The sequence below is a fragment of the Callospermophilus lateralis genome, chromosome 7 (genome assembly GCF_048772815.1).
Source record: "Callospermophilus lateralis isolate mCalLat2 chromosome 7, mCalLat2.hap1, whole genome shotgun sequence".
Classification (NCBI taxonomy): domain Eukaryota; kingdom Metazoa; phylum Chordata; class Mammalia; order Rodentia; family Sciuridae; genus Callospermophilus; species Callospermophilus lateralis.
Genome location: NC_135311.1, coordinates 82,889,312 through 82,907,153, shown reverse-complemented (window position 1 = coordinate 82,907,153; position 17,842 = coordinate 82,889,312). Strand labels below are relative to the sequence as shown.

The following is a 17,842-nucleotide window of genomic DNA, read 5'->3' as shown; positions in this document are numbered from 1 at the left end:
GGAAAGAAATCTGAAATTATAAAGAAAATATAGAATTTCTTTTTCCCTACAGTGCTAGGGGTCTTGTACATGCTGGACAAGTTATCTACCATTGAGCTGCATCCTGACTCCAGATCTTTCTCATATCCTGTTCCTCAGCCAACTATTTCAACTCCTTGTAGGTAACTGCTTTTAGCAATCCCATATATCCACAAATATGTATATGTACTTTTCCTTTGCTTTCCTCACAAATAGCGTATTGTACAGTTTGGTACCTTTTATGTTTGTTCTCATTTAGTGTGCGTGCGTGTGTGTGTGTGTGTGTGTGTGTGTGTGTACATATATACATAGTACATTTTACACACTATTTATACACACACACATACACACACACACATATATGGGGGGAGCACACACTCAGAATTAAACCAGGGGCTTCACAACAAATGTTAAGCATGTGCTCTACCACTATGCTACACTCTAAATCCACTTTTCACTTAGTGTATTTTGAAATATTTCAATAGCAATATGTATAGAGCTTCTTTATTCTTTTTTAATAATTGAATAATTAATGTATCATAATTTATTTGATCTTTTGATGGTCAATTAAAATATTCATAATTTTTCACTATTATGAGAACTGCTACTATAAATTTTTGTGTGTGTGTGGTGGTGCTGGGGATTGAACCCAGGGCCTGTGCATGCTAGGCAAGCACTCTACCAACTGAGATATATCCCCAGATATGAATATTCTTACACATAAATCACTTCATACCTTATCTTGGTATCCCTTATCTGTAGGAGAAATACCTAGAAACAGAATTACTGAGTGTGATTACAATAATATATTTCTTATATGTATTTCTATTTTATTCACAATTGTATATCCAGAACCTAGACTATGTGGCACATTTTGGGTATCCAGTTCATATTTGTTCAGTGAATTTATAACGTAGGAAGTGAGGTTTAGTTTTCATTCCTTCATCCAGTATTGACACAATCTGAATAATGCTACGTCTTGGATTTGAGGCATGTAGCATTTTTATTTCATGGACTGATTTTCCTAGGACATCTGATCAGTTTCTCTCTCCTCTACTTTCTTCTACTGATGCAGCCACCAGATACCCCCATCAAAAAGATCCCCACCATAATTAAGCTTCTCTAAAGACTTCTACCATAACTAAGCTTCTCTTGTCAGAAAGATTTTTACAAAGAATGTATTCCTTTTATAAAGTATTTCTGCAGAGAGCTCATTATGGTTTGAGGTTTCCTCTTTGTTGTAAAGACCAACTTTCTCTTTCTTATAAAAGCTAGATCTGCAATCAAGCTTGCTGCTGTGCAAAAGTTATTATTTCTGTTTTCCTTGGTAAAAACTTGTGAAATCTGTCTGATCTAAAACACGGGACAAAGAATAACTGTTATGTAACCTGTCCTGGGTGTAAACCCCCAATGAGTATAAATCTAAAAAAATTTTCAGACCTGGGGTCCAGAAATTTTTAGGCATCAGCCCCTCTGGACTACTGCAGCTTAAACCATCTTTTAAAAAATTCCTTGGGTGTCCACCTCTTCTGTACTACATACCTACCATACTGCCCTCAACCCATTGATTTAGACACCTTTTTTCCAGGATGCTGAGCTTGCCTTTATCATAGAATTTAATCATAGATTATTTACCAACTGTCATCCCACTAGGATCATTAATGATAGAAACTTTTTTTTTTTTTTTTTTTTGGTACCACAGATTGAACTCAGGGACACTTAACCACTGAGCCACATCCCCAACTCTTTTTACATTTTATTTTGGGACAGGGTCTCGCTAAGTTGTTTAGGGCCTTGCTAAGTTGCTGCCTCAGACTCCCAAGCTGCTGGGGTTGTAGGCGTGCACCACTATGTCCAGCAGGAACAGTTCTTATTTGAGCTGTTTTCTCTAGTTGAGTGTCAGCTATATAGGGCATTTATTACAAGTATGCATAATGTAGATTTAGGTAATTTGGACCATTTGACCTTTGTCAGAAGCAAATGCAAGTATTCTCCAGAGAAAAACACCTTCTAATAGGAGCTTTCATCCCCAAAATCTCTAAAATAAATAAGGAATCAGTCCCATGGAAAAAAGTAAAAAGAAATTAAAAATAACAGATTCTGGAATCCAAGACTACATATAAGAATGATCAGACACAGCCAGGCATGGTGGGGACACCTGCAATCTCATTGACTCAAGAGGCTGAAGCAGGAAGATTATATGTCTGAGGGCAGCCTCAGCAACTTAATGTGACACTGTCTCAAAATAAAATAAAAGGGCTGGGGGTGTGCCTCAGTGGTAGAGGGCTTCTGATTCAATCCCCACTACTGGAAAACAAAACAACTAGAATGATCAGTTAGACAAAAACTAATGATAAGCCAGGGTGGTGGTGGATGCCTATAATCCCAGTGGTAAGAAGGTTGAGACAGGAGGATTGTAAGTTTGAGGCCAGCCTGGGCAACTTAGCAATGCCCTAAGCATCTTAGCAAGACACTGTCTCAAAAAAATATAAAGGGCTCAGTGGTTAAGCAACCCTGGGCTAAATCCCTAGAACAAAACAAACAAACAAACAAACAACAACAACAACAAAACTAATGACATAAAAGAAAGAACAGGCAATTACAAAAACAGATCTGAAATAATAAGACTGAATCTTTAGAACTAAACAATATAATTATTAAAATTAAAATGTACTGAATTTGTTAGATAGCAAATTAGGCACCAGCTGAAGAGAGACTTAGAGAACTGAAGTAGTGTTTCTCAAATTTTAACATGCATAGAAATTACTTGGGGAAATTGCTAAAATAAAAAACGTGATTGGTAGGTTGAGGGTCCAGCTCTGCCTTTCTAAAAGATCCTGCAATGTTGATGCTATTAGCCCACAGACTGTGTAACAAAAGGACAAAAGAAAATAGACTTGAAGAAATTACCCAAGATAATCATAAAAAACAAAGGCAGAAAATACAATAGGCTAAGAAATAAGAAGCATGGAACAAGAAAGTCTAACATGTTTACTAAAGACCTACAAGTAGAGAATATTGAGAGAAGATCCACCCCTCACATTTTTAGGGCCTAGAATAAGCACAAATGGAGGCCTATACATATGTATTAATATTTAAAAGTTAAAAACAAAGTTAATAAACTATGTTCTATCCTCCCACTTTCATAATTATACCTTTATGACAATGCAGAAAGCCAGGATCAAATTTAGACTACTTGGGCTTCTAAGAATCCTGTGCTAAAAAATTCAAAAGAATAAAGCAATGCCTCTTAGGGCCTGTCCCTCACCTTGTCTTGGGTTTTGTACCAATGAATGTAGACATTTCAGCCTATATATCCAAGCTGTATCCATACACAACTTAGCATAGTGCTTTGACCACCCTGAGGACATGTGGTACACATCCAAGCATATGCTTTACCTTTTAAGAAACCTGCCCACAGAAGGAACCCAGAGAGAAGTGGGCTATGAAGCAGGTGGGCAGGGAAATTCAGGAGGTCCTAAAATATGGTCTGGAAATGGGGAAGGAGGCTCTGGGAGGCATACTCAGTTGTCAGAGATAAGTGAATGGCTCGGTTCCAGGGACACCTTGTCAGATGTAGAAGAATGTTGGATGGAGGATGAATAGAGCAGGACTTTCTATAAATGAGGTCCAGACCAGGAATCCAATTTGGGTTTAAGAGTGGCATTGGAAGAGAAAATGTTAGAGAATTTTCAGATCGGATAAAATAACTAACTTGCAAATATATGAAGTTCATCAAATATTTAGTTTAAAAAAATCCACAATTAGACACATCTTCATTGAAAATGCATAAAACAGAAGACCAAGAAAAGATCTTCTAAGCAGAAAAGGGAATTCACCCACAAAGTGACAAGTAGAATGACTGGTATCTTCCCAATAGCATTAATGGATTATCTTTTAAGTGTTGAGGAAAAAAACAACTGTTAACTCAGAATTTTCTAAAAACAGCAACAAACAAAATTATTTGAAGAATCATCCAGGGTGAAAATAAAGGCATTTTCAGATAAACACAACTGAGAGTTTACAATCAGCAGACAATCATTCAAATAAGGAAGATCATTAAAGGAATAAAAAATGACTCCAAAAGGACAGTGTGATATGCAGGAGGAAATAGTTAAGTGAATTGATAAATCTTTGCCCTCATCAGGTGATGATAACAAAATATTATTTTTGAAGTTAAAAAAAACTAAAATACTACAGTTAAAAGAAGGGTGACGGGAGCATACTAAGGTTTTTATACTGTTGGGAAGTAGAGTCAGGGTATTAATTTTAAATGTTTTTAAGTGGGCTGTGTTTGTAGCTCAGTGGTAGAGCACTTGCCTACCATGTGTGAGGCCCTGAATTCAATCCTCAGCACCACATTAAAATAAATAAATAAATAAAGGTATTGTGTTCATCTACAATTTTAAAACAAAAGAATTTAAAAAGTGATTTTAAGCATACAATGTAAATTTCAAAGTAGTCACAAAAATGATAGAATTATATATAGTCTGTAACTTATAAACCAGAAGAATAGGAAAAAAATAGAATAAGGAAACAGATTATTAGAACATACATTTTTTTTAAAAGGCAAGAAAGGCCAAAACAATAAGCATAGAGTTGAGCATGGAGGCTAATGTCTATCATCCAGTTAGGAGGGAGGTTGAGACAGGAAGATGCCAAGTTTTAGTCTATCCTGGGCAACTTAATAAGACTGTCTCAAAAAAAGAAAAAAAAAGCAGGGGTGTGTGAGTGTGTGTTTGTGTGTGTGTGTGTGTGTGTGTGTATGTGTGTGTGTTATGTGTGTGCTGGAGGTGAAGCTCAGTGGTACAGCTTACATGTGAAGGCCTTTGGTTCAATCCCTAATAATGCAAGAAGAAAAAATAACAGAGTTTAGAAAATGAATAACAAATACAAAGTAAAAAGTTAAATATAAGTCCAAATAAATAGTCACATTACATATAAACGGATTGAAGTTATTGGTTAAAAGTAGACAATAAAAAAATCTGCTACTTTCTATTTATAAGACATTTTCTAAAACATAGGAATATTGAAAGCTTAAAAGGTAAAATTGAAACAAAACTAACAAACAATCCCCTGGAAGTAATTACTAACCAACAGAAAACTAGGAAAATTACATTAATATCTAACAGAGGAGGCTTTTTGAGATAAAACACATTGTTGGAAACAGAAATAGTCCTTACCTAATGATAAAGGCTCAATTCACCAAACTAATCACCAAACAAGTTTAGATGCATTTAGCAAAGCAGTTCTAAATTATAAATAGGAAAATCAACAGAATGATAGGGAAAAATAATAAAGCTCATCATCATAGTTTGTCTCAATTATTGACAGTTCATGTGTATCAGCATATCAGGAATACTTCTGCAACCCTAACTTAAAGAAATCAATTTTATTTTCTAAAGGATGCTTAAGTGTGACCAGCTTTGGTGGCGCAAGTCTGTAATCCCAGCGATTTAGGAGGTCAGGCAGTAGGATCGCAAGTTCAAAGCCAGCCTCTGCTCGTTGGCAAAGACCTTGTCTCCCCCCACCTACACCCCGCAAAATTAAGAGGGTGGGATGTAGGTCAGTGGTCAAGTGACCTTGAGTACTAAATCCCCAGTACCCCCAAAACAAAACAAAAACCTTTAGCGTGGAAGACAACACCGAGAGAAAAAAAAATCAGAATTCTGTAGAAATCTCAATTTCTTTTTGGAAATAACATCTAAGTATTTTAATTACTAAGCACTTCCTCAAGAATCCGGGAGCAGAAGGCAATACAGGAATGGACACTTACTACGTGCAAGCGGGCATTCTAATTAACTGCCATTACACATCTTTTAAGCACTTAAGAACAAATAGTTTCTTAACAGGGTTCAGATACTTCAACGTTACTTAAAACTGCTTCATATAAATCGAACTGATCTTACGACGGAGAAAGGTGAGCCAAAAATTTAAGACGCAGGCAATGAGGACACCTATGAGAAACCAGTAGGATCCTAGAGCAGCCAGGGAATTGCTCCGTCCTTCAGGCGGGCATATGGGCAGCTATGTCGGGTGTGGTGGGGGCCTCAAGGAAGCTACTGCGCAGGCGCGCGAATCGTAAGTCTACGCAGGAGGTGGGTAGGTTCTCTCTTTTCGCTCTCAGACATGGTGAGTGTGCATGGTCTTTACCCGGCTCCTCAGAGTGGTCAGAAAAATAATATGTACTGTTGAGCAGTTAGTTGCTATAGGTTATCTGTCTAGTATTAGAGAATGGTTAGGTTAAGACGCGGGCCTTGGGAACTTTCTGAGGGCTCGGGTTGAAGTATTACTCAGCGTTTTCTGCAAATTTCGCAGGCGCAATTGCCGCTTCTAATTTTATGTAGGCTTCATCCTTTTGGGCAGGCCTCTTTTGGGTTGAGCGGCCGCGTTTCTTGGTTCCTCTAAAAAAAGCTTCACTGATGGCTGACTTTCCCTCTGTGTTTATTGATTTCTTTATACATACACACATTTTTCCGTGCTTTTTGTAATTAGTTTTGGGTTCGAGTAAATTTTAGAAATCATTAGCGATGAGGCTAATGATTTTCCCTGGTCCTGGGGTTTGAATCGTGGCCTTTGTGCATGCTATGCAAGCCAGTCCTTTCTAATTTTATTTTGACACACGAGTGGAAAAAATTATCCAGACTCCCTTGTGCTTGAGATCCTTATGCTTCACCCTCTTGGAGAGCTGGAAATCTCCTAAATTTTAAATGGAATCTAAAGGAAATTTGCTACTCAATTTTATTTTTGGTCATTTCCGTGGCATACTTCTGGTAACTACAGTTCAGTAGTAGATATATGAAAAAACTAATAACTACATTATTTGGTGATTGTTGGAAATACTCGGATTGAGCTTAACGGTGGTGAAGGAGTTAATGGGATTGCATACTTCATTATTGGAATGGTTTATGAGAGTAGAGGGTGCTTTGAAACCTGAGTTTGATTAAACGGGAGTGCAAATTATTTCCCACCCAGACATTAAAAAAAAAAATTGCGTGCTTTCTGCCACGTGTTAAGTTTTCAAGTTTTCCGCATTTGGTAAGCTTTTACTTAACTCAGTGAAAGACAGGAACAATAAATGCAAGTGGTAATTTTTGGGTCAATGATGAGCTGGCATGTATTCTGAATCAAAAGTTGATTATTAATATATTAGCTCTAGAATTACTCTGAGACCTGAAAAATACCTGAATTTGACTGGTTGTTTAAAAAGTTACTTTCACAACAGATACCTGAGATTTTTTTAATTGGAAAATTTTCAGTGAGAAAATTCAGATGTAAATTGGATGTATGCTAAGGGGCAGAGTAAACATTGATGAGATTGCTGTTTTTTTATTTTTGAAAGGGCACACCACAGAAGGATGTTGTCATCAAGTCTGATGCACCTGTCACCCTTTTACTGGAGAAACATGCAGATTATATTGCATCCTATGGCTCAAAGAAAGATGACTATGTATGTATGAATTTTTGTGTTCAAAAGTTTTAAAGAAGTCTGACATATCCAAGTAATAATAGCAGTATTTATGTCTTGTTAAAGTGGTATCCTCCTCTGTGTAGAGGACTGAAGATTTGCCCTTAAAATTTAATATGTGTCGCTTATATATCTGAGTTTGGTGGTTTGGCAGAATCAACCATGATCTTACCCATAAGTATAGACCTTGCCAGACAAAGAAGATAGAGTATAAGGTAAAAAATAGGCTTCTATTTTTGTAATTGAGGTATACATTCAAGGTCAATGATGTATTGGCATGTATTACCTGAATTTACTGCTGATGTGTAATACTTAGCTCTAGAATTACACTGAGACCTTGAGAAAATTTTGCCTCAATTTTTTTTTTTTTTTTGAACAGGGATTGAGGGGGGGGGCGTGCTTAATCACTGAGCCACATCCCCAGTCCTTTTTTAAAAAATATTTTATTAGAGACAGGATCTCATTAATTTGCTTAGTGCCTCTAAGTTGCTGAGGCTGTCTTTGAACTTCCAATCCTCCTGCCTCAGCCTCCCAAGCCCCTGGGATTATAGGTGTGCGCCACCAGGCCCAGCATTACCTCAAGCTTTTAGACAATAATTTAAGTAGATTATCTGGCTCCATGAGAATATTAGCAAGAAGTAGTGAACAGTTTGGATATAGTATCTGAGCAGCTAGTTTTCTGCCATCTTGGGAAACAAACATCTGATATTAACTTTCGCTCCTAAGTTTTAGGTTTTTAACCCTGTAGTTTCACATTTCTTAATAGGATCATGAACTTAAGTCAGAACTTCAATTTCCCCAGTGTGACTTTAAGAGGCATGAAACTTGACTTGTTCCTTTTTAATGAATTGTCTCCTTTGAACACTGGATTTGGTTTGGCAGCAAACTAAGATCCTCATCTGATTTACAATCTCTAAAATAATGCATTGTTGAGTGCAGCAAATTTTTGTTTGGGGCTGGGGTTATAGCCCAGTGGTGGAGTGCTTGCCTAGCACATATGAGGCATTGGGTTCTATCCTCAGCATCACGAATAAATAAAATGAAGGTATTGTGTCCATCTATAACTAAAAATACTTGAAAAAAATTTGTTTCTGGAATCCATACTAATTTTTAAGTCTTCTTGATTATCTACTATTTGAGTTGGGCATCTATCTGCACGTATACTTTCTGTGTTTTTAGGTCATTTTTATAAATTTTATAGATAATAGATTTTGTGCCACATTCACATTAAAAGAATGGATGTCTGATAAGTGGTATAGGTACTGTGAAAGAAACACTGAACTTTACTGATAAACAGATCTTTTTTTGTTGTTTTTTAAAGCTCTGGTTTGCCCTTAAATTTTCAAACAGGTGAATTAATCCTGGTTAACCCAGTTTATAAGCCAGCTATTAGTGTTAAATCTCTTTAACCTGTCATAAATTCAAGTGACACATTGAAGAAATTGTTGTTTTAGGAATACTGTATGTCTGAGTACTTGAGAATGAGTGGTATCTACTGGGGTCTGACAGTAATGGATCTCATGGGACAACTTGATCGGATGAATAGAGAAGAGATCCTGACGTTTATTAAGTCATGCCAACATGAGTGTGGTGGAATAAGTGCAAGCATTGGACATGATCCTCATCTTTTGTATACTCTTAGTGCTGTCCAGGTAAATGTTTCAGGTTCAATAGTTTTGATAATGTATTCTCTTTTCTCAAGAGTCAAGAATTGAAACTATATTAGGAAGATGATTAGTATGTTAATGTTAAAAAGTCTTGTTCTGTTTAAGTCATTCCCACAAGGTCAGTGATGTGATGGCATGTATTATCTGAATGCAAAGTGATGTGAATTCTAAAATTACACTGAGACCTTGAGGGTAAAATTTTTTCCTTCAGTATATGTAACGTTGAAAATAATAAGAATTTAATATTGAAGTCTATTTATACTTAGGTTGATATATTTAATAACAGGATAGTCTGCATGTTTTGAGAAAGGTTCATATAGACAAAGGACATGATTGTTTGACATCTTAGAAAGTAAGTGCAAAAGAACACACTCAAAAGGTTACTTACCAGATTCATTTATCTTTCTTACAGATTCTTACTCTTTATGATAGTATTAATGTTATTGATGTAAATAAGGTTGTGGAATATGTTCAAAGTCTACAGAAAGAAGATGGTTCTTTTGCTGGAGACATTTGGGGTAATGTCAGATTTTGTCCATACTACCATAAATTGAATATCAATATTTCCTGGTCTTGGTAGTAATCAGTTTATAAGGAGATTAAGTTTTTCATCTTTTCAGGTCCCAGTAAGCAGCTGGTCTAACTGGAGTTAATGGTCTGGAGGTTCCAGCATGCCCTGTGGTAGTTATATCAGCATACAGGAGCACTGGAACAGAGGGGCCCAATCTAAAAAGATAAGGTAGGTGACATTTTTTTCCCCCAATATTTGGTGGTTTTGTAAAGTTTTTAAAATTTTTGATGGAAAGAGGACCAAAAAAATAACAAAATTTCTGAATATTTAAATGGAGGAGGGAATATATTTGATAAATGTAGATAATCTCTGCTTTAGGGCTGAACACAAGTGCAGACCAGAGAGACCAGCTGCTTCATGGGATATGAAAATCTACTTTTGTAAAATAGGGTAAGTTTATTGCATTTTAGAAATTACTAATCCTTTCAGTTCTATGTAAATAAATTAAGATAATTTGCTCTTATTTGTTAGTTTTTAGTTGTTAGTTTATTCAGTTTTCTCCTGACTATACAACGTAAAAGTTAAGCTCAAACTTCTGGAAATTTTGAGATATTTGTCTGACGTTGTTTTTAAGATAACTTGAACTGTTATGATCAGAAGCCTCTGGTAACATATGTTGGTTTAATCCATTTTTGTTTTAGGAGAAATTGATACAAGATTCTCCTTTTGTGCAGTGGCAACTTTGGCTCTGTTGGTAAGATTTGACTATTGATATTGAAATGATTGTAGACATTCATGAATATTCTGGAATTTAATAGTTTCTTTTCCTTCTGTGTATAGGGGAAACTTGATGCTATTAATGTTGAAAAGGCAATCGAATTTGTTTTATCCTGTATGAACTTTGATGGTGGATTTGGTTGTCGACCTGGTTCTGAGTCCCATGCTGGACAGGTAATTTATATTGATTATGATTCAGGGTCCATTTTGAAGAGACCATTTGTAGTAAATTTGTTGAATGCAAATGAAGTTAATTTTGATTGTAATGTGGGATATTACATAAGAATAGCTTAGTGCTACATGAGGGGAAAGCATTTTTACAATAGTTTGTCCCATGTATCTACCTTCCTTCTTAGTAGATACCTCTGATTAGGTAGATCACAATTAGATTAAGTCCTCATGTTTTTCTGAGTGAGCACATTCTGCCAAGAATATTGTATATGTAAATGCTTGTGGAAATGGACTGTGAAGAAATTTTGACAATATTTATATCAGGACAGAATTTGCTCCTAGTAATAAAACTTAAATACAAAATGGAGTTTAAATAGTTTGAATGATTTTTTTTAATTACTTTTGCTATCAAGAAGTTATTATACACATGTACTTTATGTCTGTAATTTTAGATCTATTGTTGCACAGGATTTCTGGCTATTACTAGTCAGTTGCATCAAGTAAATTCTGATTTACTTGGTTGGTGGCTTTGTGAACGTCAGTTACCTTCAGGAGGACTCAATGGAAGGCCAGAGAAGGTATTGTTTCATAGCTGTGTTCTAGCTTTACTAGTTTTTTAACCCTGAGCAGACACTGCTTCTTTGTCATCACATTTCAATATTGCTATTGATCAATTATGAGCTTTTTCATAGAAATGAAACCTTTTCTAAACCTTAATTCAGGGACCTATACCAGGGTATCAGACATGCACTGAAGGGGTGAAAGCTGATATAGCCAAAGGCTTTACTGTGACACATCTTATACAAAAAAGTCTCCATGCCCATATATTTGAAAGCACAATTGATTTTGCCCAGTTTTGAGGTTTGAAAACTTAAATAAGACATCTTTCTGGGAAAACCCAAATTTTGACATTTTTAGAGGTAAGGTTACTGAAATTTTCCTACACATTATGTTCTAAATCTTAAGTCTCTAAGGGCCAAACTGAACGCAGATTGAGTATCCATAATCTGAAATCCAGTATGTTCTAAAATGTGAAAGCTTCAGATCTATATGATCCTACAAAGTGTAAAATTCCACACTTAACCTATGTGACAGATTACCACCAAAACACAAGCACACTAAAATAGTGTGTAACATTACTTGTCCATATGTTTCAACTATATATGAAACATGTTTTTGGATGTTTTTGCAAATATTCTGAAATTTGAAACTCTGTTCCCAAGCATTTTGGATGTAGGATAGTCAGCCAGTGTTTTGATCTTGCTGGTATGCAGTTTTGTTTGCAGGACAATTTGTCCTATTGCAAATACAGTCATAGAAATATGAGTCTGGCAGTGTTCCAGTTAAAATTATTGTGGGATAACATTTGTATTTTATGATCTAAAAACTATGTACTGTTTTAAAAACTATTAGGTTATAGTCTAGATTTGACTCATGAACAAATCTAGGAACCATCTCCAGTACTAGCATAAGACCCCATTAAATGCGCATAGTTTTAAGTTATTTATAGTCTCACATCTGAACTTTTTCCCCATCTTTCTGAAGGCTTGCTGTGCCCCTGACCCATGAACTAGGGCATGATGGTACATTTCATTTGACCTGATGTATTTTTAAACTTTGCTTTATAAATATTTTTGGATAACATTAATGGCTAGGGAAATACCCACAACTGATATGTAGATAAGGTCTGATTTTGAATCCTGGGAACCTCATTAAGAAAAATGGGTGGCTGTCAGAGCACCAAGAGCCTGCGTATGAGTCTGGAGCAGCCTTTAATGTACATATAAATCCTTATGGGAGTTCATTAAAATGCAAACTATTGTGGGTAGGATCTGCATTTCTTACACTCAGGTGACCACATTTTCAGGATTTAGGTGTGTAACCACCTGGACCATACTTGTTAAAAATGCTCTACCTAGGAACGTGGAAAATGGGTTTTGTGAGCCTTTACTACTAGACTAGGCTTGTTGGTTAAGGTGCTAAGTTAGACATTAATAAAGATATATGTATGCTTATTCACTGAGAACTGAAATAGCATGGGTACGAATGGGTGGAGATTGGTCATTTCCAGTGATCAGTTTGAAAAACATTTCAGTCTGTTTGTAATATCTTTGATTTCTCCCTGCATTGTTTTAACAAAATGAGACTTATTCACTTACAAATATTTCTAAAACTAAGAATATAAGAGGATGATATGCTGACAATTTTTTGTGCCCTTTTCCCCTTCCAGTTACCAGATGTGTGCTATTCGTGGTGGGTATTGGCTTCGCTAAAGATAATTGGAAGGCTTCATTGGATTGACAGAGAGAAACTGCGAGCTTTCATTTTGGCATGTCAAGATGAAGAAACTGGAGGATTTGCAGATAGGCCAGGAGACATGGCAAGTATATTTTGAACATGTTTGTATAAAGTTTGGTTTTTGTTTTTAAAATATTAAGTGTCATGGTTCTTGGCATTTATGGTTGTAGAAATGATGGTACATCCAGTGGGTGGTCCTAGTGTAGTTTTGAAAGTAGTGTATTTAAGCATAACTGACATTTTTAGTATTTATAACTTTAGAGACATTTTCATTTTGTAATGGTCTCAAATTTTTTTAATAGGTGGATCCTTTTCATACATTATTTGGCATTGCTGGATTGTCACTTTTGGGAGAAGAACAGATTAAACCTGTTAGTCCTGTTTTTTGCATGCCTGAAGAAGTGCTTCGAAGAGTCAATGTTCAGCCTGAACTAGTGAGCTAGATCACATTGTTGATGGAAAAGATCTTCCTAGAGTTTTGCCATCTCAACTTTTCTGGTTTTGAACCTAAAAATTACTGCTAGTATTTTGTATATTGTTAAATTAATTTTAATAAATTATATGATTATACATATTATAAAATAAAGGCTTGTATTGCATTTTCTTTTAGATTCCTTTTTGAAGTGCTGTTATGTTTTTTTTGTATAAATGTATCTGTTACTCTTATCCCCATAACAGGAAACTTAAAAGAATTTAATTTTACTTGATTTCTTTGAATGTGCTCCTGTATTCAAAAACCATAGTTCATGTTAATTGGTTTGTGTCAACGGAATGTTCACTGATGTAAATGGATAAACATGAATTAAAAGATGCACAAAGTAATTGACTGTTGAAATTTGAATATGGTTACTCTTAAGTTAATCATAATTCCAACTTTGGAAAGGTTTGCAATTTGGACCTGAACTAATTTTTAGCATTTTATGGATCTGAATTGCCTGAGGGATATATTTTGACTATTATCCCAGTAAGGAAAATTAACAGTTCATAGCACAATGTTTTTTTCAAGACAAAAATGTTAATAACTTCGTCCAAATTTAACGGCTTGGGGGGAGAATAAGAGGTCTTTTCAAGCATGTTTTTGTCATCACCAAGTAATAGTCATTGTAGAGTTCTCAGTTGTACAGCCATTGCATGTGGGTGAATTAGGTTATATCTTTGAGATGCTTAATGCAATTTAGTAGTGTAGTGTATTTAATAGCTTATGCATTAAGGTGCTTTTCCTGGTATCCCTAGGAAAACGGTACTATGGTTTTATCTGAAGAGTATAATATTATCGCAAAGGTGAGTGCTTCTCTCCCTCCCCCCCCCCCCGCCCCCGCCAAAAAACTGCAGTTTAAACTTGTAGTCTTATATGTGTGAAACTGCAATAATTCGAAATTTGTGGTGTTGGGACTAAAACAGCCCGAGATCTCACCCAGTCTTCTTTCGGGTCCCTAACATAACTATGGACACAGCCTTGTGCATGCCATAGCCTTGTGCATGCCATAGCCTTCGTGATGATTTGAGTACAAGTCTTAATGGGCGCACCTAGGAACCAATGAAACCCCAGAGGTTGTGGAAAGCGGGCTTCCTGCTCTGCGCACCGTTCTCCGGTCCTTTTCGGTAGCAACTTCCGCCCTTGCCTCGCGACCAGGCATTCACAAACGACCTTTCTGAGGCCCGGAGAGGCTTGTGAGAATGCTGAGACCTACTACCCCCGCTTCCGCGTCTGCGGCTTCCCCCTTACCCGGAGGGGTTCACCCGCGGTGTCCCCGAGGTCCCCGCTACGCTTTCGAACTTCTGGAGACGCCTCAGAGCCGCCCTTCCGCTCAGGCCTCAGCGTCCTCTACTCCTCCCGGCACTTCAGGAGCTGCGGGGGATCGCAGCTGCAGCAGCAGCCTCCCTCACCAGCCACCAAGCTCTCTGCCAGCCCCAGGCAAGGAGTGCTTGATGGGGTGAGGGTGCACCCCCTGGGCTGGACAGCCACCACGGAGGAGGGCAATGTGGTTCCTGGGGAGATGCAAAGAGGGTGTCCTGGGAATTGTATGGGTCAGGCCCATTAAAAGGCTGGATGCCTTTTCTCAGGTCTGAATAAGGCCGGAACAACACCCACTATAATGGGTGACAAGTGACAGGTTGTGCATGAATAGTCTCTAGGTCATTAAATGGGACGAAAATAGATTGATTTGAATATTTCATCTGATCCTAGTGAATATGTTTACTATTAAAAACTAAGTCCTTCAGGCTGAGGTTATGGCTGTTCAGTGGTAGAATGCTTGCCTAACATGATGTATGAGGCAATGGGTTCAATTTTCAGCACCACATATAAACAAATAAATGATAAAGATCTATCAATAACTAATAAAAAAAAGCCCTTCAAGTTAAGTTCGACTTATTTAAAAGATAAAGATGACTCGTTAACTGTTATGAGTGAGGAAAAACTTCTATACTTAAGTCTTATATACTTAAGATTAAGCTATCAGGTTATTGAGATAAATACAAAAAGCAAACTACAAAGCATCAGAATGAAATATTAATTATGATTTTGAGGTATCTATCCATCATTGGAAATTTTAAGAGATAGTCTGAAATAGAAATCTGGAACCAGATCAGATCCAAGCTGTGCATTGCAGTTGTATGTGAAAATGATGCTTTTACCATGAACTGAAAGAGGGTGCCAGTATTCTGTCCATTTCCATCTCTGTGCTATTGCAGACTCTCATAATTCTATGTCTAATTTTATGACATAATTTTATGTCATATCCTTTCTTCTTCCAGGTTTACTTAGAGTACCACTTGAGTTATGTGGAAAATGCAAAATTCTTATATCCCATGCAACTTAAATCAGTGGCTCTGTATCAACAGGTACAAGGTCAAACTGTTTAAAAGACTGTCCATGGCCATTTGGGATCTGTTTCCAATCTTTATAGCTTTCTCACTGTTGTGACTAAAGGACCCAACCATCACAACTATAGAAGAGAAAGAATTTATTTGAGGGCCCACGGTTTTAGAGGTCTTAGTCCATACAAGGCCAGCTTCATTTCTCAGGACTCAAGGTGAGGCAGGACATCATTGCAAAAGAGTGTGACAGAGAGAAGCAGTTCACATCATGGTGATCTGGAAGCAGAGAGAGACTGTACTCTCCATATACAAAATATATACACCATAGCCACGCCCTAATTCCCATCTCCTCTAGCCACACCCTACCACTCTAGTTACCACTCAGTTAATCCCTATCAGACGATTAAATTACTAATTGGAATAAGACTCTTAAAACCCAATCATTTCTCCTCCTTCTTGCATTGTCTCAGCTCAGATTTTGGGGGACACCTCACATCCAAACCATAACATCTCCCATCCCTTCTTTAAAAAAAAAAATAAATAAATGTATTTTTTAGTTATTGATAGACCTTTATTTTATTCATTTATTTATATGCAGTGCTGAGATTCGAACCCAGTGCCTCACACATGCCCGGCAAGCACTCTACCTGCTTCTTGATATTTACACTGCTTTAGAACAAAACTGAGAAATTTGCAGTTCCTGCAAGGCTATATGCATGTTTATATTGTTAGTGGTTTTCCTCTTCGCAAAATACATTGTCATCCATTTATTTTCATCAGTTCTAAAAATATCCGCTAATTAAAATTCATATACTTCATTCTAGTTTCTTATTAGGAATATTAAAACTCCAATGCTCACTATAATTTTGCAAAGTAGGGATTTTTGTTGTTGTTATTTAGTTTTGTTTGTACTGGGGATTGAACTCTGGGGAAGCTGAACTACATTCCAATCCTTTTTTAATTTGAGACAAGGTCTCACTAAATGGCTTAGGGCCTCACTAAATTGCTGAGACTAGCCTTGAACCTGGATACTCTTGCCTCAGGCTCCCAAGTCACTTGGATTTTGGGTGTTACCACTGTGCCCAGCCAAAGTAGGTGTTTAGTTCCTTTTTTACAGAAAGAACCAAGACCCAAATAGGTGAGCCAAGGCTCTAATTGTTAGGAGCTGTGAATAAGAAAAACATGTTTTCAAGGAATTTATGGCTCAATAAGGAAGACAGGTTTACAAATCTATACATACACTTTTAAAAGATAACTATATTTGAAGACATTTTTGAGATATTTATAAGTAGGAAAACCAAAGTGGGAAAAGAAATTCAATAGAGTAAGTGCAACATGAATTGGTTTTAAAAGTAGGACAAAGAATACCAACTAAAGGGAAGTAGAAAAGAAACCAAAGAACATTCTTGAGAAAGAAAAAACATGTGCAAAGGCACAGAAGCAGCAGATAAAACTGCAAATAATTTTGTGTCACTAGAACAGATGAGCTGATGTAGGTAAATTTAAAGTACTTATGGGAATTAGATCTGAGAAGCAGATTAGTTTTATTTTCCATGCCAACACTAGGTCTTCTCTGGCTTTGATAATTGAATAGATGGTCATACTCTTACCTGATATAGGAATTTTTTAGTAGAAACAACTTTTAGAGGGAAGCTGATGAGTTCTGTTATGGACATTTTGAGTGTGAAGAGCCTCTGGCATGTCCATATAGCTAGGGCTAAGAAGAGACATTTAGAAGAGATACAGATTTAAAACTTATGTATATTTGGGATCAGAGGAGAGAATATGAAGAAATACAGCAAAACAGAGGTTAAAAAAAAAAAAGTTGGAGGAAAGCTGAGACAAGTGGACAAGTTTCAAGAAAGGACTCAGAATCTAAAAGTAGCTTGAGAACAAGAAACAGTGGTCTCTGTCTTCAGTCTCTAGTACCTAGTTCCTTCCTTAATTCTTTTAAGCCTGGAGATGCTCATGAAGGGTATTTTGTCAGATTCTACACTTTTTATGATGATACCCCTGAATTATCCACACCATTGTGAATATTTTCTGAGGAAGATACAGGCTTGAAATGTGCTGATAGGAGTGGAGAGAGTTGGAAATTTTTCTAAGTTTACA

General features: G+C 36.6%; 1 protein-coding gene and 3 non-coding genes across 4 annotated transcripts; all 4 read left to right on the top strand.

Moving 5' to 3' along the window:
- Positions 1-7,115: 7,115 nt before the first annotated feature.
- Positions 7,116-7,194, top strand: LOC143405339 (small nucleolar RNA SNORD45). The gene has a single exon (XR_013092050.2). It is a non-coding gene; the product is annotated as a small nucleolar RNA SNORD45 (small nucleolar RNA).
- A 139-nt stretch (positions 7,195-7,333) lies between these two features.
- On the top strand, positions 7,334-13,732 carry Rabggtb (Rab geranylgeranyltransferase subunit beta). Its single transcript, XM_076863714.2, has 8 exons — positions 7,334-7,468; positions 8,941-9,138; positions 9,566-9,671; positions 10,366-10,418; positions 10,505-10,615; positions 11,065-11,190; positions 12,843-12,992; positions 13,213-13,732. Exons 2-8 carry the CDS (start codon positions 8,950-8,952, stop codon positions 13,351-13,353), a joined length of 876 nt encoding a protein of 291 aa, XP_076719829.2. The 5' UTR covers positions 7,334-7,468; positions 8,941-8,949; the 3' UTR covers positions 13,354-13,732.
- On the top strand, positions 7,746-7,825 carry LOC143405338 (small nucleolar RNA SNORD45). Its single transcript, XR_013092049.1, has one exon. It is a non-coding gene; the product is annotated as a small nucleolar RNA SNORD45 (small nucleolar RNA).
- On the top strand, positions 9,271-9,341 carry LOC143405342 (small nucleolar RNA SNORD45). The gene has a single exon (XR_013092051.1). It is a non-coding gene; the product is annotated as a small nucleolar RNA SNORD45 (small nucleolar RNA).
- Positions 13,733-17,842: the final 4,110 nt, after the last annotated feature.

What these genes read in the sequence shown, in the direction of transcription:
- Rabggtb (XM_076863714.2), top strand. Translation starts at nt 8,950, where the DNA reads ATGTCTGAGTACTTGAGAATGAGTGGTATCTACTGGGGTCTGACAGTA. An exon ending in ATACTCTTAGTGCTGTCCAG is followed by an intron (nt 9,139 to 9,565) that starts GTAAATGTTTCA and finishes TCTTTCTTACAG; the next exon opens with ATTCTTACTCTTTATGATAG. An exon ending in TGGCAACTTTGGCTCTGTTG is followed by an intron (nt 10,419 to 10,504) that starts GTAAGATTTGAC and finishes TTCTGTGTATAG; the next exon opens with GGGAAACTTGATGCTATTAA.